The following is a 27,886-nucleotide window of genomic DNA, read 5'->3' on the forward strand; positions in this document are numbered from 1 at the left end:
TCACTGGAGTACCTATCATTAGGAACATCACTGAACTACATTGCAGTGGTGATGACATCACTGGCGTACATTGCATGGTATTGACATCACTGGCATACATTGAATGGTGATGACATCACTGGCGTACATTGCATGGTATTGACATCAATAGCATACATTGCATGGTGTTGACATCACTGGCATACATTGCATGGTGTTGACATCACTGGAGTGCATTGCATGGTATTGACATCACTGACGTGCATTGCATGGTGTTGACATCACTGGCATACATTGCAGTGTTGATGACATCAGTGGAGTGCATTGCATGGTGCTGACATCACTGGCATACATTGCATGGTGTTGACATCACTGGCGTACATTGCATGGTGTTGACATCACTGACATACATTGCAGTGTTGATGACATCACTGGAGTACATAGCATGGTGAAGACATCACTGAAGTACATTGCATGGTGTTGACATCGCTGAAGTACATTGCATGGTGTTGACATCGCTTAAGTACATTGCATGGCGTTGGCATCGCTGAAGTACATTGCAGTGGTGACATTGTTAAAGTACATTATGCTGAAGATACGATTTTAAGATTTCATAACTATTGTGAAGTTGTAAATCTAAACATATATCTTTATTGTAAATTTTTTTTTTTTCATTTCCATGACAAATACACTGTGTATGCAGTGTATAGGATTTCAAATTATCTCATATTTTTGAAAGTTTAGATTTTCAACTTTTCAGAATCTATAATGACTGGATACTGGTCTAGTTAGACACTGTGTAGTAAAGCAAGAGTAGTGATCCAAACATTTTTTACACTCTAGTAAATGTGTTGCCATGCTGGAATGTCTCCGGTCAAGTGTAGAACTGGGTACCACCATATGTCAGAATTACTCACACGATCGCACCCTTAGTACACTTAACAGATCTTCCAGCATATGAGAGCTCTCTCACTTACTGCACAGACTTTATTTACTGGTTAAGTCTCTGTTCAATTTAGTGTGGATATAGAACTGTGTAGTTTTGGCATTTATAAACAATATGTTTCCTAATTTTTTGTATTTGGACTTATGGCATGCATTTTCTTTCTTACTAGATATCAAATTAACATATTTTATTTCTTTTGCAGATCTTGTGCAAACTTGAAGTTGGGAATTTTATTCTGAAGCACTGAATTGAAGGATTAACTATCACTATCAAGGAATATTCATCATATTTTATTTGTTAAACAAAGTTTAATGTGCAATCTGAAGTTTTGATGATGTGAAATCTTTATTCTCTGGATTAAAAAACAAAGTAACCTAAATGTGTGATCAGAAGTCACCAGAAATCTGATGTTCTCTTTGTGGAGTTAAGACTTAAAAGCGTGACGACGAAATGTTACTGTGTTTTCCTAGGACGTTGGATTTATGATATAGTGTAACTCGTGGACATGGGCACAAGCTTTGTTTTTCTGGTATTGATATTTGTATTAGGAATATCAGTGGCAGACAAACCAACTCGTAAGTATATATGTTTGTTCAGAACATTCTTTTGGTGTTTAATGAATTTGTTTAAATTTTATAAATTATTCATTAACTTCATTAACTAGAAAGTTTTTAACATTCAGGAGATATTGATTGTTTCTTTTAGAAATATGTTTACTTTTGCTTATATTAAGACCATTTTCAGACATTTTAAATATGTTGGGGTAGAGAGGGGGGAGTCAAAGCAGTCCCAGTATTTTTATTTCTGGAGTGGATGAAGTATTCTCTGTGATATTCTTTAAAACATTTATCCTGGGTATGTTTGAAATAATTGCATTGGCCAAGTCTCATCTGATCTTCCCATTGTTTCCTTCTTGATGATTTTTAACCAAACAGAGCCTCCACATCATGGTTGAAAACCTCTTGCATGTTTTGCAATAGTAAAGCATGTTTGGAGAATTTGTATACTGAGGTCAGAGGTCACAGAGAAGTTTTTACAAGCCAGCTGTGGTGTAACTTCCTAGTAGTCTATTGTCACTCGTGCATACACAGAGACTCCTTAGTCAAACATTCAACAAGTATTCAAATTATTGCTGAAGATGTTATCACAAAAGGTACTATTTATATTGTAAGGTTTCTGAATGCCTTGGTTATTACAAACAAGTTTTCTGATGCCAACTCTTCCACAACACATAAGTGGCATACATAGTTTTCAAATACCTGAGTTTCAGAGTTATCTTTCTGCAAACAAGCAAAGGGACATGTAAGCTATGTACATCACAGGCCAAATGGGAAACAAAATATGACTATGGAATCGATCTAACACAAGAACACAGAAAACAGCTTTGTGTGACTTGTCACCAGAAACCTCCTTTATACAAAAATAAATGGCCAAGTTTGTATTCATTGGGGTCAAAACAAAGGTGTGTGTAGGTATTTGGGGCTGGTCACGGTCTCTGAGCATCCCGAATACCAGGACAGCCCTACAATGGTATAGGGTATTGGAGACGAAGATCATCCCCATCCATATCCTACTCAGTAAAGCCTACACAAAGGCTTCACCACAATCTTTTAAGGAGACCCTTTTTTGTCAATTTCTGCTCTGTTTAGTTTCCTTAGCAACAATGGATTTATTTGTCAGGGGCATGTCTAAAGTAAAATTTGAAGGAGTGATTTTCAATGCGCACCTTGGCAACTGAAATTTAAACATGAAGAGATACACCTAGCTGGATTAGGTGACCTAGATATCTTTTAACGACTCTTTTAAAATGCTATTCACAGCTTTGTGCAAGGCTGAAAATAGATCCCCTTGCAAGGTTAAAAAGTTCAAGCAATACTATTTTAATGATGAATACTCTATGTATTACTAAAAGCTATTATGCCACTTGGTAATCTAGTTGAAAGGAACCCAAATGGTCAAGCTGTCCTCCGCATTTGTACCTTATTCATAAAACTTCATTAAAACAGATTTTTATACTTCATTAAAAATCTTTTGAAACGGTGACCAGATAAATATATCCTGTTTTGGGAGAGTTGATACATGTGCTTCAAACTGTACCAGGTGTATTTCATTAATATTAACTTGTTGGGAGGTTCCTGTGTGCACACATTTCTTAACATTTCTTAAATTTCTCATCATTTGAGCGAGATTTATAGATGAACAACATGTACACATGGTTGTGTAGTCAGTGTTAAACTAAATTTTCGTTTTATATCTCCTTACAATCAACACTCAGAACTTTGTGTAATGGTTGCTGTAAAATTTACGCAATACCCATAAAAAGAATTTTCACAGAAAGTTTATTAACATGGAAGTCCGAGGGAAAAATTTGCAGTGTAGCTGTCTTCACACGAAACTTGTTGGAGGTTGAGTTTGAACATTTGAACAGGAATATGATGTAGCAACATCCTGAAATATTTCAGATATTTCAGGAGTTTTTTTTGAAAGAAATTTTTAAACTAAATGTAAGTAATATTAGGTATATATTACATATATAGAAATATTTCTATATATGTACGCTAGATAAAGAGGTGGCTGGAGACTTTGGTTATGGAGTTACATATTTGTACTTAACAATTAGCTTCTGGGTTTTTGTTTTCACATCTCAAAGCATCTTTCATTGGCATTTTTGTTTGACTTCCTGCAGAATAGCGTTGTCAGATGTACAGCAGTTCTTAGAGTAGTACACATATGGATTTCATAATTACCAATCCACTAGAACTTCAGTACAACATAAAATACAGAATTAATTCAAGAAAAAGTCTATTCCATCAAAAGAATTCCATTCACCTGATCTTGAAACTTCTAGAGAAAATCCAGCTGAAGCTAAAGCAAAGCATTAATTTGAAAATAAGAAGTTGTTTTGTGAGTATAGTAACCAACATAACAAAGGCGAATGTTTGGGTTGCATCAAATCTTTGTAGTGTTTATTACTGAGGATGGAAGAGGAAGGAAGTGTAACAAAACTATATCAAACCACAAGTCTACAGATAATACTGATTCTAGCTTCAGTACAGATGCCTCGAAAGTTTAAAATATTTATCTTCATGTAGGTAACCATTCAAAAACACAGTTGAGTTAAAATGATCAGGAGTCATTGTTGTGACCTCTAAAGTGTTTTCTTTTCCTTAGGCCCACCCGAATTAAAGGACATCAACAAAATCAATGACTTGAAAGTGTACGAAGGCTCTAAAGCAAGGTTACGATGTACTGTGAAAGGACATCCACGTCCCTGGGTCATATGGACAAAAAACAACCAGAGTGTCTCTCCAAAAGAAGAGCCTAGGTATAATGTCTGACAATTCTTTTTATGTTCACCCAATTGTAGATATTTTCCTTTTCTTTATTTTTATGTTCACCCTACTACTGTAAAGAATTTCCTTTTCTTTATTTTTATGTTCACCCAACTACTGTAGAGATTTTCCTTTTCTTTATTTTTATGTTCACCCAACTACTGTAGAGATTTTCCTTTTCTTTATTTTCATGTTCACCCAACTACTGTAGAGATTTTCCTTTTCTTTATTTTCATGTTCACCCAACTACTGTAGAGATTTTCCTTTTCTTTATTTTTATGTTCACCCAACTACTGTAGAGATTTTCCTTTTCTTTATTTTTATGTTCACCCAACTACTGTAGAGATTTTCCTTTTCTTTATTTTCATGTTCACCCAACTACTGTAGAGATTTTCCTTTTCTTTATTTTCATGTTCACTGTAGGGATTTACTTTATCTTTTCTAGCCAATAAAGAAGAAGGATTTTTCTTCCAGAAATCATGATTTGTATGAGTTAATTTTCAGTTGTTTTCTGAATCGTTCAAACAAAACATGGTGACTTGAAACATGATTTTATGGCCCTAAACCCAAATCATTCCAATGCTAGAGTATGATTTTTTTACTGCTCATACAAATGTTCCTGCATATTAGTAATGTCCTAGAATCTAAATAAGCTTTCAAGGACAGCAATTATCAATTTAGTAGCAGTGTTTTAAATGATTCAATGAATTGTTAGTTTTGTTGCAAAATAGCAGAAAGAAAGAAAACTTTTAACATAAACATTTTTATCACTTTCCATTGCAGATATAAAATCAATAGAAACGCACTCATAATAGACAAAGTGCATCGTAACGACACCGCAGTCTTCTCCTGTTATGCATGGAACCAGCATGGGAACGTTTCCACCAGTTTTACATTAACGGTTATTACAGGTAGGTTATAACTGACATACCTCCAACCTTAACAACGTGGTCAGTATCAAGTGGAAATCAGTTTACTCAGTGTGATCAGATATAGAAAACTTGTCTTACTTAAGATTTGTCCAAGATATTAAAAATATGTTGACAAATATGTCTCCAAAGTAACTCTTTGGCCTGAATTGTAAATTAGGTGAATTGACTAGGGTATTATCAAGTGTCAGACTTTGTAATGAAATAAGAAAACTGAATCTGTTTCATCAGTAGTGTTATGAGAAATAGGTATGAGCAATAAAGAAGTTAGCATAGATTGACTTCGGCAACATGTGGCGTCGGATTTAACTTACTAGTCGTCAACCCAGTTATATTCAATTACAACATCACAACTCATTTGCCTTCATCGTATTGTGATACATACAGTCAGCTTTAATTTTGTATTGTTTGAAGATTTTACAAAATTGCTTGGGAATGAGAGACAAGCCTGTGTAACCAGTATATGGGTATCTGATGTTTATTTCGGCTCCAGGATGATAGAGGGTCCAGCAAGGACATAGCTAGTCATCCCTGGGCTTCATCTGGATGGAGTTTTAAAAAGCCCTGTCAGTTTATTTAACACAAGCAATATCTCTCAGTACACTTAAACAAAATACATCAAAATGTTAAAAATGTAAAAGACAGGAAAAATAACTGAATAGAAGTCACAATAGAAATGAAAAATCCCAGTCGTTATTGATTCTCGTTTACCTCAAAGATTTTAAAAATAGGTTGCGTACGGATAAAGCCAACAATGAAATTACAAAGGGCAGTACGTGGAGCCCTACACACAGGATATAGGGATCATCTGTACCGAGAATCTCCAAGCCTCAATTCACAGACTTTCATAACTCATTATAAACAGTTGTTTTTAGTGTGAACCTTTTAGTTGAGCAGCAGTCTGTTTGGAGCCTACTAAATTAGCTGTAGCCATCCTACATGTGTGATATGAAGTTATTTAACTGAAGTGTGAACTACTTTAAGGCTCGGGGTGTCACCTATGAATTAATGTTAGGCCTTTGTGACTGTGGTGACTAATGGTGTTTTTGGTATAATGTTGACCAAATACTGACATTTTAGTCCTGAAGTTGATAAATCTACACACTATATATGTGATGTATATCAGACAATGAAAAGGTCTGGTCAGTTTTTAGTTGGTGCCCGATAGTCTTGATCCCAGGTATGATAATACATACATTGTACCTGTCAAGTTTATAATGAATAATTGAAAGTCAGTTATTATTGAAGATTTCAAACTTCTTGGTGACATATTCTGGTATTTTATGTTGACCTTCATACATCAGAAATAAAGATGGATTTTTAATTTTACAGAGGAAGAAGAAGAGCCAGCAGAACAGTCGTATGCCATCTCTAAATGTAACAAGAAGGAAGAAGGTACAGTAATCAATAACCTTAACTTGCTTTTCAGAGACATGGCCAAGAAATAGCTTCTGTAGGTAGTTGGCTTGTATAGTGCCTGTTTTGTACCAGATATAGATGGTACATTACACAGTCTGTGGTAGATATGATATTGGGTATGGTAACGCAGTCACACTTATCACAAGCCTGTTATGGTATCCATCTTCCATACCTTTGTGTTATCACAGAGCAAACTAGATTCATTTGATACTGATAGCTTCTTACATTGAAACAAAAAATTCATTCCAATTTACAAAAAAATAAATTCATTTTGAAAAATAATCAAGAAAAAATAGTGAGAAATATTGATGTTATTCAGCATTAGTCTGAAGTGGTCAGTAGTTTATCGATATCATTAGGAGTACAAGCTGAAAGTGAATAGCTGTTCACTGAAGTTGCACAGGTCCTGATGTTTACAGTGAAGATGTTTATAGAAATAACACACACAGAACAGGTAGTCATTCCTCATCTAAAGATGATGATCTTTCCTGGGGTGTGTATTTGTTTTCTTAAGATTGTGATACTTGTAGTGTAATTATTTCAGCTGAGTTGATAAGTAGTTGAGTCTCCTCCACCAATATCTCGTTAGTTGTATCATTGAGAGGCTGTAGAAAAATCTTTTTCCTTCAATCGTTAGTAGATTAGTGGGGTTTGTAGAGTATCAGTAGGATATGAAAAGTTTTTGTCCCAGGTCCAAATCTCAGCCACAATTATTTTTGAGGAACGTATTGCACGGAAGAAAATATACATTCCCAGAGATCAGCTGATATCTTGAAAGAGATATATCTAGAACATTTGTCTTGATAACATACCACCAAATTGTATTGTGTGTCATATTACTATACGGAGTCTGTGAGAATTCAGCCTTGTTAATTATCTGGAGTAAGGGTTATATACACAAGATTCAAATCTTGATATTTCACAGTTGACATAACCTGGGGTGTAAACCGAATCATTACAAACAAAGTTTACAATGGTCTAAATTTAGTAACCCATCTCGGCTGTGGTGCAGGCGAAAAGTTATACATTATATAGTCATTATCTCCAAATTTCTGGTGTAAAAAAATGACATGAAAACCTGATATAAATTACATGCAGATGTGTCCTCGTTGACTTTGGAACATTTTTAAATTCAAGCTCACTTTTTTGGATAGGCATGTAACATTATTGATGTAGAATACAAACAAATTTGTTATATGTAATAACAATTTGATAAAAAAAGAAAACGATGATATCTGTCAGAAATATATATGTTGTAATGAAGATGTACGAGATGGATGACATTCAATTAGAAAGTTGCTTTTCAACATTTCATTTATACAGTGACATGAGACGGAAAACAACATCAGCTCTGTAAGATTGAAATTACTTTTTTAGACAGGTAAAACTTGACATTGTGGCCTTAGGATGTCAAAATTAGATTACAAAGCTAGGGTTTACATACTTTTTCAGTTTTTGTCCTTTTAGATATGATGAACCTATCTTTAATTTTTGCTCTCAAGGTAAACTAAAAATGTATCTAGATAATATACAGCACTGTCATGACCCCTCATCAAGATATGTATTGTGACTTACCTGCTGTAGCTTTCAAAAGATTTACTAGTTTGACTTATAAAAGGGTATTGTAAGACATTGTAGTTTGAAAGTATACGTAAAGTTAAACCTTGAGAGGTTCTGGGAAAGAAAAGGATCAGAGAGTTCTTTCAGTCAAGACTACCACAGAAATGGTTGTTTTGAGTATTGCTGTCAATAGCTAACAATTGGTAGCCTTTCAGTACAGACAAATGTAGTGATAAGAAAGCACATTTCAGATGTTAGAGAGGCAAAGACAAGAAATGCTAAGTAGATTATGATTAAATGAAAGAGAAGATAGGAGAAGAGAGTGGAGGACCCTTCCTCAAACAACACAGAATATCTAGGATATTTTAGGATTTATTTTTGTTGCGGCCAAATTATAAAACTTTGACTTAATCTTGTAGATGAGTTCTTACACATTAGTAACTCAAACATAGGCTAACTTATGACAGATATAAACTGAATTCATTGTACAACAATAGTGAAACAAGTTTTCAGCTTATAACTTTTGAGCTGAGGTCTTACTGAGGAAGGAAACCCTGGACTTTTTGACTTGGCAGCTGGGGTGTTACTGAGGGAAGAAACCCTGGACTTTTTGACTTGGGAGCTGGGGTGTTACTGAGGGAGGAAACCCTGGACTTTTTGACTTTGGAGCTGGGGTCTTACTGAGGGAGGAAACCCTAGACTTGTTGACTTGGGAGCTGGGGTCTTACTGAGGGAGGAAACCCTAGACTTGTTGGGGCAGATGACCCCATACTTTTCAAGTCCAGTTTGGAAATCAACCCACTGATAGTCTAGGTGAAAAACATTCATGTTACAACTGTGTTCCATCCTATCGATTTGCAAATGATGAAATGCTTCAACATTTTAGGAAGTTTGGGCTGTACCAAAGTAACAGTATTTATATACAACTATTTCTCTACTAGCTATAGTGCTATCACTTCTGCCTAACATGCTTCAGATTGATTTTGGGTTTTTTTTACGTAATGAAGATGGAAAACAAACTCTGGAAAGCTGACATACTTAAAAGCCTATCATATCCTGTTTCTTATTTTTCCCCAACAAAAATATGAACAAGTGTTAAAACTACTTCATTTCAAAGTGACAGAACCATAATCTATTTTGAGAAAAATTTCGGGGGGGGAGTTATCATTTTTAAAGAAGTAAATATATGTGTGCATATATATATTCATTATTTTAAGTGGTAGAATTCCTGCTGATATGTACCAGGTGGGTTTTCCTTCCTGGGTTTTGGTTTGGGGGACTGCCTGCCGTGTGTGACTCATGAAACCTCTGTCGTAGTCTAAAGACATCTAAACCTTTCAAAACAACTTGACGGTTGTCAGGAGAAAACACAATCTATAAGGAGTGGTCTGAAAAATATTTCTTTTGTTACTTGGGTAGTATAGCCATGGTATTTAATCTGTTCAAATGTCGTCAAAACCCAGATTAATCTCCTAGAAAATCTAATCCTGTTTTAAGCTTTAGAAATTAGTTTAAAAAAAAAAAAAAGTGAGAAAAAAAGTAATTTGGTGTAAGATCATGAATTGCTGTAAATTTGAAACGGACTTCAATAATTTTACTATACCGTAGTATTCCATACAGAGATGGCTGTTTATTAAAGACTTATATCAAAGGGGAATAAAAATGTCAGATTTCAATTGACCATACTTGACCATTTAGCTCTGGACCAGATCTATGTCAGCATGTGAAGCTATCCACATGTGGTTAGTGTGCCTTGCTGCTAGTATCACAGGGTTTTCCTTTGTGTGTAGGTGAGAATTGTGTATGTACCCTGTTCACCCCCTCCAGCTCCCTCCACTGCCCATCTTCTGCTTCTTCCCACAGCCTCCGTAGGGGGAATGCATACACCCTCACACAGTAGGGGTGAGGACTGGAGTGTCACAGTAATGCCATGGACCAGGGCTGATTTGTACCATATGGACCAGTTTGGAGTTACAAACACTCCAGATACATCACAAATGCTCCCTCCCATTTCTGGTAAAATCAGTGCTAAAGCATAGCCGGAAAAAATTAATATGAAAATTGAAGTGCAATCTTTCTTATTTATGTTCCATAAACTTTTGAAAATACTCTAAAGAGAAACCCTTAAAGTTACATTACAAACAAATAGCTAAATTCAAAGTTAAGAAAAAAATCTGAAAAAAAATCTGTTATTTTTTAGTATTTGATAAAGCTCTGTCAATGTAGCCTATACATTAGTCTCCCTACACACAGACATTCTGTTATGCAATTATGAGTTGGGTACCATTTTCATTATTCATAAACATGCATGTGAGTCACTCTCCTGGTCAAGTTAGATTGTAACATGGGACCTGTCCTTGCTAAGTTAGATCGTAACATGAGACCTGTCCTTACTAGGTTAGATCGTAATGTGGGGCCTGTCCTTACTAGGTTAGATTGCAATGTGGGACCTGTCCTAACTAGGTTAGATCGTAACATGGGACCTGTCCTTACTAGGTTAGATTGTAAATTGTGTTGTATAGTAACATATCTTTATTGGATTTGTTGTCCAATCTTGTGTATCAGTATTAAATTACTATGCATGTCAGGTATCAGTTTCTTAAGATTCACATGGTTGGATCATAATGATGAAATAAGTGGAATTGATGATGCATCAGAAAATTTGTTAATAGATCTGTTGAAAATTATGCACGCCTCAAGGAAGAGTGATAAATATTGATTATTTCTGAACATATAAATTAATTAAAAAGGTGATAATTTTAGCAGGTATTACTTACATTCATTTTTCAATTTCATGAAATGAGAACAAAAATATGTAAATTTATTCTTTCCTGATGCATCAAAGAGATAGTTGTAAATTTGTGTGAGAGATTTATGACCTCTCCAGCAGAGTCTTTGCTCCTCCCTTAAACAGTTGTGATAGGTCTGACACAGGATTATCATGGAATACCAATACACAAAGGACATCAGTAGATGTGCTCTGTGGTCCCTAGTGCTCAATTACCACATTCTGTAGACGTAATGTTAGAGATCTGGTCTCCTTCCCCTGTTTTACTGACAATTTCAATTCTGTCAGATTTCTAAGCTGTTGTTTATATGGCCAAATCTGACAATTTCAATTTTGTCTGGAGATGTAAGAAATGTAAAAGGTGCTTTGTCATTGGTCTGCAGGAATTCAAAGTGTTGAGATACGACCACAGATTTTTCTCTGTAAGTCTTTGTTTTCATGATGTAATAATGTTCTGTCTGTGAAAATAATATTTGAAATAATCGAGGGGAGTTGGGAGGGGGGAATGTAAGACTTGGCTAGAATGTTCTCACAACATAGAGACTGTTGATAGAAAAAAGACCACAGACTTTGCTGTCAGTTGTTACAGTTGTACAGATTGGATGTGTATTTTAAGCAAAGAACACCAGACACCTATAATGAAAAATTTCAACCTGTGAACTCGGAATGTCTCCTCGACATAGGGCCACTCTGTTGTGGAAAGCTTAATTTGCATTGTGTATGAGTGCTAAAATGCAATTAATTGCAATGTGTTAAATTATATCTGACAAGTGAACAATTAAAGGGACGTCACCGTGATGTAATTTTTTTTTTTAAACAGATATGATACAGGTCCTTATTGTAAAAATGTGGTCAGAATTTGCTGCAAAATAATGTAAACAGTGTATAACTTGTTAAAAAGCATAGGAGTTTACCACTAAAGCCTAGAATAATCTGACTGCATGTGTCGAAAAACTTCAACAATATGGTGTCCTTTGTGAAGCGGTGGAAAACAAATACTGTCATTGCTTTAGCTACAAAGTCAAGAGTTGTCAAAGTTAGTAGGATCTTCCAAGGGTTAGGATAGGAAGTCATTGTAAGTGATAGGAAGATATCAAACAGAAAGACATAGGCAGAATAATACAGTCTGTGATCATGACAAGTAAATTCAGGCTTTTACAATGCATATATATATATACAGCCCTTATATATACAGTAATGGTGAAATGTCAAATGTTTTACATATCATTATTATATGTGTATGCTGAATAAAGTTTAAGCCATTATAAATAGTGTGCAACATCATTTAGAACATTACGTTTCACAGAAAACAGTCTTTATCTCTACTGTTGATGCTTTCACTCTTTTCAAACAAATGTAACAGCCTCTTTTCTGCAATTGATATATGGTATAAATTGGCACTATATTTGAGTGGTTAGAATGGACTATTGAGTATTGAGATTGCTTCTAGACATAATTACAGGTGTGAATAATATGTCCAATCTATTTGTAATATGTTCTTACCTTGATGTCATGGTGTTGAATTTTAGGGAAACCAGTTGTTTGTGATACAGTGAAGGAGATTGATTAAAAAAACTTTTGAAAGTAATCCTGGAATAGTTCAGAGAAATTTTTCTTGTGACTTTTCTGGAAATATTTTCTGTTGTCGTTACCAATATATGTTTTTAGCTAATCTGTTTTTTTTTCTCAAAATTGCAGGAGCACCATCATGGAAACCGAGCAAAGAGGATTCGAGGTGGATTGCACGTCCGGCCCGTGCCCCAGTGGAACTAAAATGTCAAGCTTGTGGAAATCCCATCCCAAACATCACCTGGTACAAGAACAATCTTTATATTGACTCGAGTGTCAAGGAAGGAAAGGTAAATGGCCAATAAAATGTAGCCTTTTTTGTTTCAATTACTGAATGGCCTAGTGGAGGTAAAATGATTTATAACAATTACAGAATTACCAAAGACTTACAGAATTGACAGAAATGTTTAATGCTAAAGTTACTGGCTTTTAGAGTATTTTAGTATAGATAAATTTGTTTATAGATCCAGGGTACCTGCTACGTAAAAACACCAAAAAAGGGGGGAAAATGCTGCCAGATCCCAAGTACACCAAGGATAGTGTTGAGGAAATTAGATTAATGTCTGGAAATTGATATTAGTGGAAATAAGGCTCAGGACTAACATGTGTTGTCCATATTAAAACCAACAGTACATTAGACAAGATCAGTTAGCTTGTACAAACTTTTGGCTGTTCCCATTAAGATTAATGTCAATCAAAGTTTGTACAAACTTGTACCTTTAAGATCAATGTCAATTAAAGTTTGTACAAACTTGTACCTTTAAGATCAATGTCAATTAAAGTTTGTACAAACTTGTACCTTAAAGATCAATGTCAATTTAAGTTTGTACACACTTGTAACTTTAAGATCAATGTCAATTAAAGTTTGTACAAACTTGTACCTTTAAGTTCAATGTCAATTTAAGTTTGTACAGACTGTTCCCATTAAGGTTAATGTTAATTAAATCCTTTCAATCTGTTTCCATTAAAATGAATGCCAATTAAAGCTCATACAAACTGTTCCCATTAAAATGAATGCCAATTAAAGATTGTACAGACTTGTAAATCCTTAAAATCAAATTTTCCGGCAAAATATTTGTTGATATTTTTAATGTGTTAAATCACTCAGGTAGTTAAATTTGAATGATGTGTAGATGTAGTATGTGAAATAGTTAAATAACAGAAATATTTTATTCTTTCATCAGACACTGGCATAATCTGAAAATTAGCACATTATTGTTCCACAGGTTAACTGTCAGATTTAACCCTGGAACTAATCTAACTAGGCTTAACCCAAGCTGGCATTAAAAATACACGGTAGAGACTTTGGTAAAGCACATGCGCACAGGTCGAGAGAAAATGCAGACCCACCAGCATGGACAGCCAAACCGCCAACACATGCACACTTCACCCGTGCCACTCCAGGCTTATAGGTTTAAATATTGCCATATGCCAAAAAATCCAAAAATATAGGGAGGGATCTGACAGAGACGAGTGCCTGGGTCTGGTCTTATCCCCAACAGATCCTCCTATTTAATTGGATTTGGCATCCTCATTCAATCACTTTCCATAATCCACAGTTTTCTACCATCTAGCTCTTCCCAGTGCACCAGGACTGGCGACCTCTGTTAGTCACAGGTGCTCCCACCTTTACATGGATTGGAATATTTATCATAAAGCACAAATACTTTTCTTTGTTATCACTAGACCGTATATAAACTGTCACCTATCTATGCTAATATAGATCTTAAAAAATTAATAAACGATCTGTGTTTGTTAGAATCTTTTTGGAAGATTGTACAAAAGACACAAGTGAATAGCACCTTTTAATTCAAATTTAGAATTAGGTGCAGTTGAGCTAAACAATGAATTACACTGCATCACTGATCTTACAAATATATCTAGATAAAATCAGTTATATTCCAAAGTCTGGTCTTTCAAATATATCTAGATAAAATCAATTATTAATCACAGTCTGGCCTTATAAATATATCAGGATAAATCAATTATATTCCAATCTGACCTTACAAATATATCTAGATAAATCAGTTATATTCCAATCTGACCTTACAAATATATCTAGATAAATCAATTATATTCCAATCTGACCTTACAAATACATCTAGTAATAAAGATACTATCAATTTATAACATGGTTGATAAATCGGTCCTGAAAGTGGCGACCAGACCCTTGGTTGTTTTGTAACCGAGGGTCAGTTTTGGTCAGATTTGGTCAATCAGCATTGGGTGCAGATTTTTACCAGGAAGCCAAATCTCTGATATTAAAGTGTTAAAACCTTGAAAGATTTCTTATGTATCTCACTAGCAACCCATCTTTCTTTTTTTTCTAGTACCAAGTGGATGGCTACAAATTAAAGATGACCGACTTGACCACAGATGACAATGGGAACTACACCTGTGTTATACAGAACAAGCATGGGAAACTACTGTGGATGTACATGTTGGAAGTCATAGGTACATAATCAAACCAGAAATTAAAAAAAGAGTATTTATTTCAAGTTTATTAAAAACATTTTAAAATTCATTTAGTGATGAACGGTTTAGAATTAATACATGACTAGTTCAATAAAAGTTAAAGTTTGTCTACCTACTATAATTAGAAAGTAATAAGGAACTCCAGCTTGATAATGTAGATATTGGTGAAGTATATCGCCAGTTTCTTCTCTTCAAATGAGATTACATTGGAGTCAGAATTCAGGTTACATGAACTGCAGACATTTTGCTGTATTTAATTACCAACTGTAGAGGATCACTGTTGATCTCTAGAATAGAAAAAGCACATTATACTTATACTCGTTATACAGAGTAGGGAAGAGGTCATTTAAAAAATAGATATTTACTGATAATTATGTAGCTTGCAGCATCTGTTAAAAAGTGTAGCAAGGGAAAAAACCTTTTTAAGTCCATGCCTTGAACCATTGAAGTACAGAGGGGGAGAGTGACAAAAGTTTAAACTTCAAGTCCATCCCTTGAACCATTAAAATATGAAGGAGGGAATGTTAAAAGCAAGGATTTTTTTTTAAAACATGAGGAAAATAAAATTTCATCATAAGTTCTGTCGACAAAGTTTTGTGTGTTAAGTGGTTTATTTTAATGGTGTTGGGTGGCTATCAGAACAGATCTCCATTACTAGCAATTTACACAGAGGAAACATTTTCTGTTGAAGAGATGGAGTAGATACAAAAAGAACTAAACAGATAAAGCAAGGAAAGTGTGAGGTTTCTGCCTTGTTTAGAGAAGCTTTTCTCTATGGTTATTATGTGTGACCAAGATAGGTGTGGAGAGCTCCACTTGATGTTTAGCATAGTAGTGGTAGAATGGAATCTCTGGATTTTTCACCCCCTCCAGTCCCTGATTCCTGCTACAGGTTATTGTAATTGGTCACATAACTGATAAATCAATTTGTCTATCACTCCCTCTCTCTGTCGTAAATCACCAGCTGATAATGATTATCTGCCAATCATTTCTCAAATCATCTTCTGCATCCCGCACTGCATGGTGCAACTGTTTTTTATCCTAATTCTGAAACTGGAGTTTTTCCTCTCGTACTCCCCCAGCTTGAGTCTACACCACCCCAAAGCTATTAAAAGAGCTAGGAAATTATTTCAAAAAGTCACCCTCTGTCTGTTTGTAATTAGTTGAGAATTCTGTTCTGAAGGCATTAAGATTTTATTTCCTATTAATGTTGTAAACTTAGACTTGAGTTTCTGGTAGGGAAGTATACAATATGTGCCTTGTTACTGCTGTCTAGAAACATGCTCTAGGCCATGTAGATGGAAACTTACTTTCTGTGAAGGTTTTGCTGGAAAACATTGGCTGTGATAAAATTAATAGCTCGATAATTGTAAACCAAGAATATTATTTGTTAAATATATTTTGTACATTGGTTTCAAGTTGGCAATTAGTGGTAGCTTGGTATTCTGACAACAGGGCTCCATTGATTCTCAGTTGTAGTTTCATTGTGAAATAAAAATTTTCAGAAATTTGTTTCAATTTTGTAAATTTTTGTAGGAATAAAGAAGAATTTTTGTCATTCTTTATTTTCAAAATACTGCAGAGAAAAAAAAATCAAAATACCTTGAAATTTTAAAAATGGATTCTTTTAAAATTTCAACATTTCGCCTACAATATATTAGAAATGGGAAAAAATGTTTTAAATCAGATATGAAAAGAAACACCAATAGTTTTGCTGATAGCTTTTAAAATATGTGCAATGTTTAGAATTGTGTTGATGGTGTTTGTAGATCGCAAGGTACAGAGGCCTGATGTTGAGGGACCAGTGAACACAACTGCCTATGTTGGTGAAAATATCAAACTGCAATGTAAAGTTAAAAGTGATATACAGGCACATATACAATGGGTGAAACACTACCAGATCAATGGCACATATCGCAAACCAGATGGTACACCTTACGTCCATGTCATACAGGTATGTATGGTACCAACTAGGAGGGAATATGGTTAGCTCCATACTGTCTCTTAACTTTGTACAGACATTGAAACGATTTTTCACTAGATTTTCACAGGAATTAAAAATTTATACAGGATCACAAGACTTGTTGAAAAATTGACAAATATTTGAATTTGCTTTTAATTGTTATATCAAATACATTTTTAATATTTGTATCGATTTTAAAATTCAGTTCATGTTATATTAACTGAAAACAGGAAACAGCCTTAGGGAAAAAACAGCATTTTTTCACGATTTGAAATATTTGTAAAAGAGTTGTAATTATTTAATTCTTACACCAAGATCAACTCTTATTGTTGTCATATTTCAAGTCTTAATGTACTGGTAAGTGCTCATACATTGAAGTTATTTAAAAGTTCTGATGAATGAAAGCATGAAAATGATTCAGATGTATCTGTATAATGAAAATTATTTGAAAGGATAATTTTTTACATAAAAAAGTTTAAAAATATGTACAGTAGAGAATTATAAGCGATGTGTAAAAATATGTCAGGAGAAATCTGGATTTTGTAGAACCAGTGATGCAGAATAGAAATTTCAGTAAAGAATCTAGTAATTGAATCCATTAAATGGCTAGATCATAACTTCCTTTCCAGTAGTTTTCAACTCTTGACATTCCCATCATGACTTCCTACATAGAGTTGAGGACATAAAGGTCAATAGGACAAAGATTGTTTTAAGTTGTAGCAGGATGTCAGTCCATAATGTGCTGTAATGATATCAATTTTCTATATTTACCCCATTTTTAGCTCAACTGGTCCAAAGGACTTTGGCTTATGCCATGGCGCAGCATCAGGTCGTCTGTCAACTTTTTCTACAAATCGCCGCTAGTCATAAATGATGGAATTTTATTAATTTTTGGTTAGAAGCATCCTTGGGTAAAGTTACCCCATCTTGGCCAAGCAAAAGGTCAGATGTCCTGATGCCATGATAAAGTATAATTTCAAACAGTTCAAGGAAGTAAAAGCTTATATAAAACATTCCATTTTATCAACGGAGCAAGTGATCCAAATCACTGAATAAAATTTTCTTGTCAATTTGAGAAATAAAACATTAAAGAAAAGTTCATATGTTTATTTTTCGCGGCAAATTATATGGTGATTAATATCGAGACACAATGCATTTTCCTGAACAAAAAAAAAACATTCACAAATTGTAACTTACAATTTTGCCAGTCAATAATTGAATGGAATAAATGATATTTATAAGACATTTCAACCATACATACTGACATGGATTGGATGATCATTTTCCTTATTGTTATCCAATATGGTGCCCAATATTTTCCCTTTTGCAAAGTGTATCATCTCGGGATAAGCCCATCCCCTTCTTAACTCATTTTTAGGGAACTAGCCCCTGGGCTTATACCCATTTAATATGTAAATGTAAATCAAAGTTCTGTAGAGGAGCAGGTCCTTATACACAAGGTAAATAGAAGTAAGAGATAAAATCATTCTTTTTCTGCTTCAATGAAGCTGTTTTGTCAAAGTGTAATTTGAAACTATAAAAGTTCCTCATATTTTAGGAAAAGAAAATATTTTTAAGTGAACACTAATATATCCTGGTGAGCGAAACAGGTCCAAGGGACCTCTTGTATAAGATGCTGTGAATATTCACCCCTTATAAACATCATGATAAGATCTGTTTTCTTGTGTCATTTTCAGGGTCGTAGGGTATGACAAGTTTCAGTACTCTGCATCAGTGACAAAATCTGTGTTGTTATGCCTGACTGCATAAATGTTGTCATTTTAAAGTACCCAGTCCTTCAGTTATAATGATTTGAATGCAACCGTCACTGAATATGTGTGTCAAATTTTAATGACGTGTGTGTATGTGTTGTCAAAATTTATTCCAGAACGTTATGAAGTGTTGTTAGAATAAGAAATGCATGTATGTTGAACTGCCCTTACCAGTCTGTTGTACCAGTGCTTGTATCACAAAATCTGATTGGAGTCCTTTCACATAAATTTGACTTACATAACAAACTTGCACCATACAGCTCCTACAGATGAAGTCAGTCTAGTTATTGCATTGCTGACATAGCATGTGAAGGAACAGAACAATTTTCATTTTATAAGGTGTTCAAAGGGAGGTAATCCAGACTCGTTCCTGACACCTGAATGAGAGATTTCCAGTCTTGTTTTTTGTTCTGAGTTGATTTGCATGTTATTTCTGACCAGCCCCGCCACTAATTATGATGTGATATGAACCTAACAGCAACTCTAGCCAAGTTAAACCTCCTCTGGCTGATGAATGCTTTTGATGTTGTGGTATCTCATTTCCATTACTTGATAAATTTCAGTCATTTGTTTATGGAACAATTTTTTTTCTTTTTTCTTTTTTTTGAAAAAAAAAAAAACCAAAATATGGTTTTTGTAAAAATATCAATTTTTATTCACAATTCAACAGAAAACACATAATTGACGTTTTCTTTCTTATTTCATGTTTTAACCTGTAAATCTGCTCCGAAAATTTTAATTTCCTGGAAAATTAATGAATTGCCACCCTGTTGTTCCTTCAGCAATCAACATACAACATGACTAACCCGGAAATATTGGAGATTTTGAATGTGTCAAAGTCAGATCGAGGCTGGTACACATGTCTTGTTTCTAACTTTGCTGGTCGAAGATTTGGAAGTGCTTGGCTGAAAGTGGAAGGTAAAGTACCTCTTTAACAATACAGGATAGATTTGAAACCGGGTTTGTGATTTTACATTATAAGATCTAGTGCAACTTCCCCCTAACCAAAATGTAGGGAACATGTCCCTTTTATGGTAGTAGTAATGATCATTCCAGTATCAATCCCTCTCGGTTCCAAATTGCAAAACAAATTTTGTGTCTGAAATTCTACAATATGCAGATAAGTACCTCTTAAAACTGACCTTACTCACACAATGAAGATCTGAGTTCCAACCCACAGACAGTTATTCTACACCTATGGCTGCCTTCGCAAGCTCTGTGCCTTGGATACATATTTGTTCTGGGTAGGCTTCATACACGAAACATATGCCAACAATTACAAATGATATTTATCACCAATGACACAATGAAATGATATCAGACAAATCTGTCATCACAGCAAGTTATAAATAAAGTGAAAGTAAGTGCGGATGCAGAAAGTCATAGGTTTACATCTAATTTGGGAGTGATGGAATATGTTATTTTAGCACATGCAAAATGGAAACTTTAATGGAGTGTTGTTTGATTTCATGATCCCTGAAAACATCAAGTCTTTTTCAAGACAGTTTATTGCCTGAAATGGCAATAATAGCCCCAAAGGAAAGACAATTTACAGTTTATACAGAAAAAAGGATGGTGTAGTATTTTGTTCCAAATAAACTGCGCAATGAATCCAACTGTTGTTTCCTCTATGATATCATTAATTGAAGATCATTTTACTACTTATAGCTCATTGGAATGTAATTCTAAAATCTTTTAAAGCATGAAAAATGTAGTCAATGAAAAACATTAACAGGATAATGTCTATTTCAGATGAGAGACCCAATCTCCATGGCAATGAAACAAACATGAGACGTTCACAAGAGGCACCGCGAAATTCATCTAAAGAATACACAATCATCGCTGTTGTCTCTGTATTCTGCTTTGTCTTCATCATTGTCATCATCCTTCTTATTGTTGTCTGTCGTCGCAAGTACAGTTCACGCGGCAAATATGGCTGTGTTAAACGAGTGATCGTCCTTAAAGCTGTAAGTCATACTAAAGGTTGATCATAGTTCATTTACATTTAAGTGAAAAATTATGCATTTTTTATGTAATTGTGGCTTATACCGAATTTTACATTTTGATGTGGTATCTTGATGTCTGTTTTTAATTTTACAGAATGAAATTTACTATCCTGATAAGGCCTCGCTGGAAGGCCAACCCCTGGTTATACCACAGGTTCGCATTGAGAACTCGACTCGACGACGGCGCTTGTCATCCGACCTCACCTGTATGTTTGAATATGACTTGCCACTGGACAGCAAATGGGAATTCAGCCGAGACAAGTAAGGACTCTCTCCAACACAAAATTATCGTCTGGACAACCGTGTAATTATTGGACTAGTTTGACATATTATAATAACTGGTTCTCATTGTATATTTTAATGTACTTTCAGATTGACATTGGGAAAACCTCTAGGGGAAGGAGCCTTTGGGTTAGTGATGCGAGCAGAAGCCATCGGCTTGAAGTCCTCTCCTCTTACCTCCACAGTTGTTGCTGTCAAGATGTTGAAAGGTAAGTTGTCAGGGTTTTAAGAAATGCAGGTTGATGAAGCTATCGGGAAGTGCTTTAGTCAAAATGGTGATCACATTTCAAATACGTTCTCTACCTGTACAGTGTGAATTTCATATGTTCAGTGTTTTCATCACTTTTCTTCAAATGTATCAGCTGCATTTTCGCGAAACTTTGGGTGGTTACTAATACTAATGGTTTCTACATATACAAACAACCGTTTTCTGATTTGGTAAGATATGCAAAGATATTGAGCAGATTTTAGGTAGTATCCTAATCATTACCCCACTGAGAAGTAACATAGTAGGATTGTATAAACAAGTTTGATGTTTTTTGTTACAGAGGATGCCACTGATCGTGAGTTGACCGATCTGATGACTGAAATGGAAATGATGAAGTTAATTGGCAGTCATAAAAACATCATCAACCTCCTCGGATGTTGTTCACAAAATGGTGAGCACAGGTTTAAATTCATGTGTATATTGTACTAGAGAGATGAAAGTGACAGTGAATCAAAGACTGCCCACAGACTAAAGCATTTTCATTCTCATAATCTTAAATACGGATGCTAACCTATGTGTCAACACAAATCTTCAATCTCAAGCTCCAACAGATTTATACAGTTTTACAACCTACATGAAATTAGATTTGATGTATTTGGTTATCACTCGGCCCAAAGTGCCATGTGAGCTTATGCCATGCTGCTGTGTTAAGGGTCAACTTTTCCGTTTCAATGACATCTCAATGACTAACGGGCCAAACGTCATATTTTGCAGATAGCTTCCTAGGATGAATCCTGGCAAAGTTTGCAATAAGAAATGACCTTAGCCCATATTTAAGGTTACAGGAGTTAAATTTGTTGAAATGACTTTTTATTTAACAAAATACTCCGAGCAAATTTGTCTGATAGGTTCATAAGTTGAAGGCCGACAACTTCTTTGAAAAAGAAATGACCTTGGCCCATATTTAAGGTTACAGGAGTTAAATTTGTTAAAATGACTTTTTATTTAACAAAATACTCCGAGCAAATTTTTCTGATAGGTTCATAAGTTGAAGGCCGACAACTTCTTTGAAAAAGAAATGACCTTGGCCCATATTCATGATCACAGGGGTCTGTTTTGTAAGAAACTTTGAATAACCATATTTGATCAACTGCCAAACATACCAGAAGCTTGATATTTGGCAGAGAGGTTCTTAAGATGAAGCTTGTTTGAAATAAGATTGAAGAGGTGTTGTGAAATACTTGTGTGTTTGAGATGAACATTGCATACCAGGTGAGTGATGCAGGCCCATTAGGCCTCTTGCTTATTAGTTGGATATCTTGAGTTTGGAAGTTATCTACATTATGTTACAAATTCTGATTTTGTTTTAGGTCCCCTATATGTAGTTGTGGAATATGCTCCCCATGGGAACTTAAGGGATTTCCTGAGGTCACGTCGACCTCCAAGCTCGGGTTACGAGAAACCAAATTTAGATGGAGATGACCGAGCTCTCACAGAAAAAGACCTCATATGTTTTGCCTACCAGATAGCAAGAGGCATGGAATATCTTGCTTCCCGGCAGGTGAGTGGTATTACAGCAATCATGACTGTCATGAATCCATTCTAGAGTCAAACGTCCAATTCTACAGGAAAAGGAAGAGATACACTATTGTCTTTGTTGCACTAACCATTATCATAATCAATGGAAATAATTGATGAATGGAGCTTTCTTTTTTATCTTTTTTTTATTATGCAGTTTGGAGATAAAATATTTTGTTTACATATGAAGCTATCACAACAGTATTGAAAACTCGCCAAATTTGCCAAGGTCAACCTAATATTCAGACTGTCATGAGTGACTCACCTGAGTGAACCTTCTGATTATCAAATAACCCACATTGTTTTCTTGAAAGACAACTTGCTTTGGAATACCTCAAGATTTACCACTCAAATGTTATTTACTCTGAAATTAGTAGTCTCGCTCAACCAAATGTTTGTTATCTGTACACATTCACACCCCAAGTTCAAGAGTCTGATTGAGCAAGTCAACTTTTCCTTGCAGAAAGAATAGGTAGTTTTCAGGTTAGATAGTCTTACATCTATAATTTAATCAAACGTTCAATTTGTTTTGAAGACAAAGACATTTCCCATCATAATAGAGTCTGCTACAGTCGGCAGAGTGAAGAAATAGGATATGTTTAAGTTCATATAAAAACTGTTTTGCGAATCTGAATTTACCTAGTCTAAAGGAGTCTCTGAGCTTTTTAACAAGGTATAATAATTATTTTCAAAGTGTGATAAGAAACCGGTGAAGCAGAACAAAGTGCTATTTGTTACAGTAAGAAAATGATACACGCTGGCTAATAGATATTTATGGAGTGATGTTTAGGGATTGGAACTAGACAATGATGTACATTTGGAAAATTACAACAAAAAGGTCCCACACTCATGACTCTTGTTTTTACCCTTTCACCCTTGTTTTAGCTGGTCATGACCAGATATTTCACCCTGAGAGGTTGGCAATACTGTCAGAAAGGTTAAAATCTTAAGTGTCTAGTTCTCCCCAGATACATCATTGGTCCAATTAACTTTACTAGACAGGCAAAAGAAAGTCCCTGCAGTGGGAAGTTTTATAAATTAGCCCTCCAAACTTACTCCACTTTATGAACATAGTGTCTTTTCTTCAGTTGTAACAATTATCTTTGTTCCCATTTTACAGTGTATACACAGAGATTTAGCTGCCAGAAATGTGTTAGTGGCAGAAGACTACGTTCTGAAGATTGCTGACTTTGGTCTTACACGAAACATTACAAATGTGGACTACTACAGGAAAACTGGAGATGTAAGTGCAATTGTCAACAAATAATGTCTGCTTCAGTTAGTACATTCTTCATACCACGAAATTCATTTTTAAATGATTCAGAATATGATTTGTGCACATTCTGCAAAAAAAAGTTACCAATGATAATGGAGGGTGTTCTTTGATTGTAGGGTCGTCTTCCTGTCAAATGGATGGCTCCAGAAGCTTTATTTGACCGTAAATATACTTCTAAGAGTGATGTGTAAGTATCAGCTTTCTTTAATTATGATGTTTCTTTTGATATGTGAAGTTGACTGCTATATGTATCATTTCTACACAATCATGTTTGAAGATCTGTAGTCAGTATTGTTAACAAATATGTGTTCCAAACTGACTATAGCATCACCTTGTCTATACACCTGGGCAGTCTTTGTTTATGAGATCAATTTCTCTCTGATCATCAGATTTTGTCTTTGTTTATGAGACCAATAACTCTCTGATCATCAGATTTCGGGTGATTCAAATTGCCCTATGTCTTTGGTCCACGTCATCTGTAAACAAATTTTATCTCTTTTTCTTGAGAAAGACGAATAGATATCTCCATATTTTATTTGTAGTCAGTGGTCCCTAGTTGTGCCCATATGATCAGAAAAACAGAATGGCTGACATGTGGCCATCTTGAATTTTTACATTGAAAATTTACTGTTGCTATTTCTGGAGAAATGCTCAATGGATCTTTCCTTAACGGAATATTAGATTTCAAATAATTAAAAGCAGAAACAGAGGATAGAAGAGAAAAGCAAGGAAAAGATCCATTTTTGAAAGAACAAATAGAGATCAAACAATGGTTGGCACCAAGATCCGTCTAGGATGTCTTGTAGTTATGTAATGACTTGTATGATGGTTGTTCTGTGTGATACTGTGGATGGCTTTGCGTGATGACTTTTACCTGTATATGTGGTTGTAGTGTATTTTACAGTAGAAGATTTTTCATGATGACTTTTACTTGTATAGGTGGTCATACGGTATTTTACTATGGGAGATATTCACACTTGGTGGCAACCCCTACCCGTCAGTACCTGTGGAGAGACTGTTTGAGCTACTGAGGGAAGGACATCGAATGGAAAAGCCACCATATGCTTCCATAGAAATGTATGACATGATGAACAAGTGCTGGGGGCATAATCCGCTCCGCAGACCATCGTTTTGTATGTTGGTCAAGGATCTGGACAGGATTCTAACAGTGCGCTCTAGAGAGGTCAGTACACATGAGATATAAATTATTTCTATTACTAACCAGCAGTTGCTGACTTCCAATGATTTTGTAGTTTTTACCCTGATTTGTTAGAGTGTTACCCAATTATAATCCTGCCATACCATAAAATTACTCGTTTTTCGTAGTTCTTGTGGGTCTAGTGCTAGGATTAAACACAAGTTTCTGTAAACATAACAGAAATTTCCAAGTCAAGTTGTTCTAATACTCATTTTTTTACTGTTGCAGTTCCAGGAGTACTTAGATCTGGAGCCAGTGGAAAGTAGTCGCAGTTCTGACTGTCGAACGTCAGACAGTCAATATTCTTCCATGTCACGGAGCTGTAGTAGCGTTGATGAGAGTGAAATCACGAGTACAAGTAGTAGTGGCAATGACTCGGAAACAGACTGTGTGTAGTCAAGGCATTCTAGGAAATATGTGTAACCATGAATCTTGTGTTGGAATAAAAGACACAAAATGAAGCCTGGCCAACCAAGTGATTTAAAAACTGACATTTCTTCTCATGGATTACAAAGTTTTAGTTTTTATTGTTAGTGAATGAGACATGTCGCGGCCAAGGCAGCAGGGAATCCGCTATATCGAGGTGATCAGATTTACACAAAACAGGACGGAATAGGGAGCCCGTGTCACTTACAGCATATAAAAGTGCGAGAGTGAAATGAAAAGTGTGACCATGTGTGTTTATATATCTATAGGTGTCACATGGGCAAGACATTATACCTATCTATGCAAACATTGTTGTGCCAAGTATCAGAAGGATTTCACCACAGACTCAACATTTATAAAGAGACATGTATAACACAAAACTGTTGGACTACATTACAGGAGATCTAAGATGTGAATATTTGTTGACTTGGAAAAGGAGAATCTGCAAACGTTACACTGATTTGCAAAGTGATTACCTTGGAGGAGGATAAAAGTGGCGGCATTTACAACGTATATCAGTGAAGCATTTTTCTCTGGTTTCAGCAATGTGCTACACAAACTAAACTGTATAAAGACCGCACAATTTGGTGTAGAAACTTGTCTCATAATGTGATGACAGCAAGGAACCTTGTCTTGATTAGTAATGGTATCTTACATGCCAAGAACATTGTATGATAATATGTCGAGAAATCCAGCCACTATGTCCAGAATTGTTTTTATTACTTCAAGCTTGAGACACAATTTGCTACTCTTGTGTTGTTATCAAAGATGTGTTTTGTATGTTGAACTGTTGTTAACACAATGGAATAGACGCACATGTTAAAACAAGCCAGCATTACTCACAAGCAGTGAATCTTAAGGGTAGTGATCTTCTTGTTTACACTGTATGTTGATAGGTGTAACTAGTAACAACAGTTAATTAATAGCTTCAATTTAGGAAATATTGACATCACTGTACCACAATCAAAATGTTCAGGCAGAAATTCTTCACAAATACATTTACAAAAATCAGGACATGTTTTCAAACACTGTTTCACACTCACACATGTTTAATCAAAATTATTCAGCTATTTTTTCTTTTTCATTTTTTTTTTTTCAATCTGGACCAACTCGCAATTCTGTTAAAGAAGATATATGCCATCCAAAAATAATATTTCTATATATTTCAGATAGGTTTGATTTTGGTGCCGTGATGTCCAATATTGATGTCTTTTTACCTGATCCTTTTACCTGTATTAAGCTATTCTCCGGTTCATTCCTAGGGAATCTCCTACAAAGGGTCCATTCTTACAGAAATGTTGAATCCCAAGGGAAACTGATGTAATCTTCGTCGAGCAGGATTTGGAAGGGATGACAATATTTAATTCTGTGTAAATTTCAGATCAACAAGTACTCTGTATTGGATATCAGCGCTATGTAAATAATCTATTTATGTATATTTTGAACTGTCAGATGATTACTACTAAGGTTATTGTCGAGATATTCTGATGAAGTTATGATCAATAATTATTTTTTATCTTGGAAGGAGATTTTGTTGTAATACTGAACATGTTTTATGTGAAATTCTCTGAACAATGACACTGAGGCTACTGGAAACTTGAAACAAACTAAACCAGTAGCAAGTGTATCCAAGGAGTGTTGATGTGTAGGATTCATCGTTAATACAGCCGTTTTGTTTGTCAAATTTTTATATGCTTTTAGAAGGTTTAGACAAGCCTTATATTTTTTATTGGTATTGATTAGTATTGATAGATATAAATCATGTTTCATATTGAACAGTGATTGTCAGCTTTAAAATGAAATAATTGTTGACCAATTTTTTTTTAGGACAGAATGAAAAGAAATGCAATGTTTTTTTAATTATATGTGTTTCTTATGGCCAGATTTTTCATTTTAGACACAAATTATTTTTATTACCAGTGGTACTGGTTGATGTAGAGATTTTCTCTTGTAAGGGACATAAATTTTGTCTTGATCACTGCCAATTTTGTTTGAAAGCAGTGTAACAGTTGTATTTGGTGCCAAGCTGTGTTCATGTTATTTTTTATTTTTTAAAAGAGCAGTTTTATGTAAACAACTAAATCTGCCTTTGTTGTATTAGGATTAATTTTAAATATTTTTTTAGAAGAATGCGTTAGATAGAAAATGTACACAATATTTTTGTAATGATTAGGAAATAA

The 27,886-nt window shown here is 34.9% G+C and overlaps 1 protein-coding gene across 1 annotated transcript; it reads left to right on the forward strand.

Annotated features, from left to right (window-relative positions):
* Positions 1 to 1,298: 1,298 nt before the first annotated feature.
* LOC132544899 (fibroblast growth factor receptor 4-like) lies at positions 1,299 to 27,886 on the forward strand. Its single transcript, XM_060208552.1, has 18 exons — positions 1,299 to 1,500; positions 4,097 to 4,250; positions 5,041 to 5,168; positions 6,519 to 6,581; positions 12,652 to 12,812; positions 14,853 to 14,976; positions 16,767 to 16,951; positions 18,658 to 18,666; positions 19,515 to 19,650; positions 20,485 to 20,699; positions 20,833 to 20,999; positions 21,111 to 21,229; positions 21,569 to 21,679; positions 22,599 to 22,789; positions 23,927 to 24,049; positions 24,199 to 24,269; positions 25,022 to 25,265; positions 25,509 to 27,886. Exons 1-18 carry the CDS (start codon positions 1,431 to 1,433, stop codon positions 25,674 to 25,676), a joined length of 2,439 nt encoding a protein of 812 aa, XP_060064535.1. The 5' UTR covers positions 1,299 to 1,430; the 3' UTR covers positions 25,677 to 27,886.

This window comes from Ylistrum balloti, unplaced genomic scaffold (assembly GCF_031769215.1).
Source record: "Ylistrum balloti isolate Yb309-2 unplaced genomic scaffold, AGI_CSIRO_Ybal_v1 Utg369814, whole genome shotgun sequence".
NCBI lineage: Eukaryota > Metazoa > Mollusca > Bivalvia > Pectinida > Pectinidae > Ylistrum > Ylistrum balloti.

Excerpts from the sequence above, each read along its gene's own strand:
- LOC132544899 (XM_060208552.1), top strand. The coding sequence starts at position 1,431 with ATGGGCACAAGCTTTGTTTTTCTGGTATTGATATTTGTATTAGGAATA. Across the intron at positions 6,582-12,651 it reads ATGTAACAAGAAGGAAGAAG|GAGCACCATCATGGAAACCG; the intron begins GTACAGTAATCA and ends TCAAAATTGCAG. Across the intron at positions 25,266-25,508 it reads TAACAGTGCGCTCTAGAGAG|TTCCAGGAGTACTTAGATCT; the intron begins GTCAGTACACAT and ends TTACTGTTGCAG.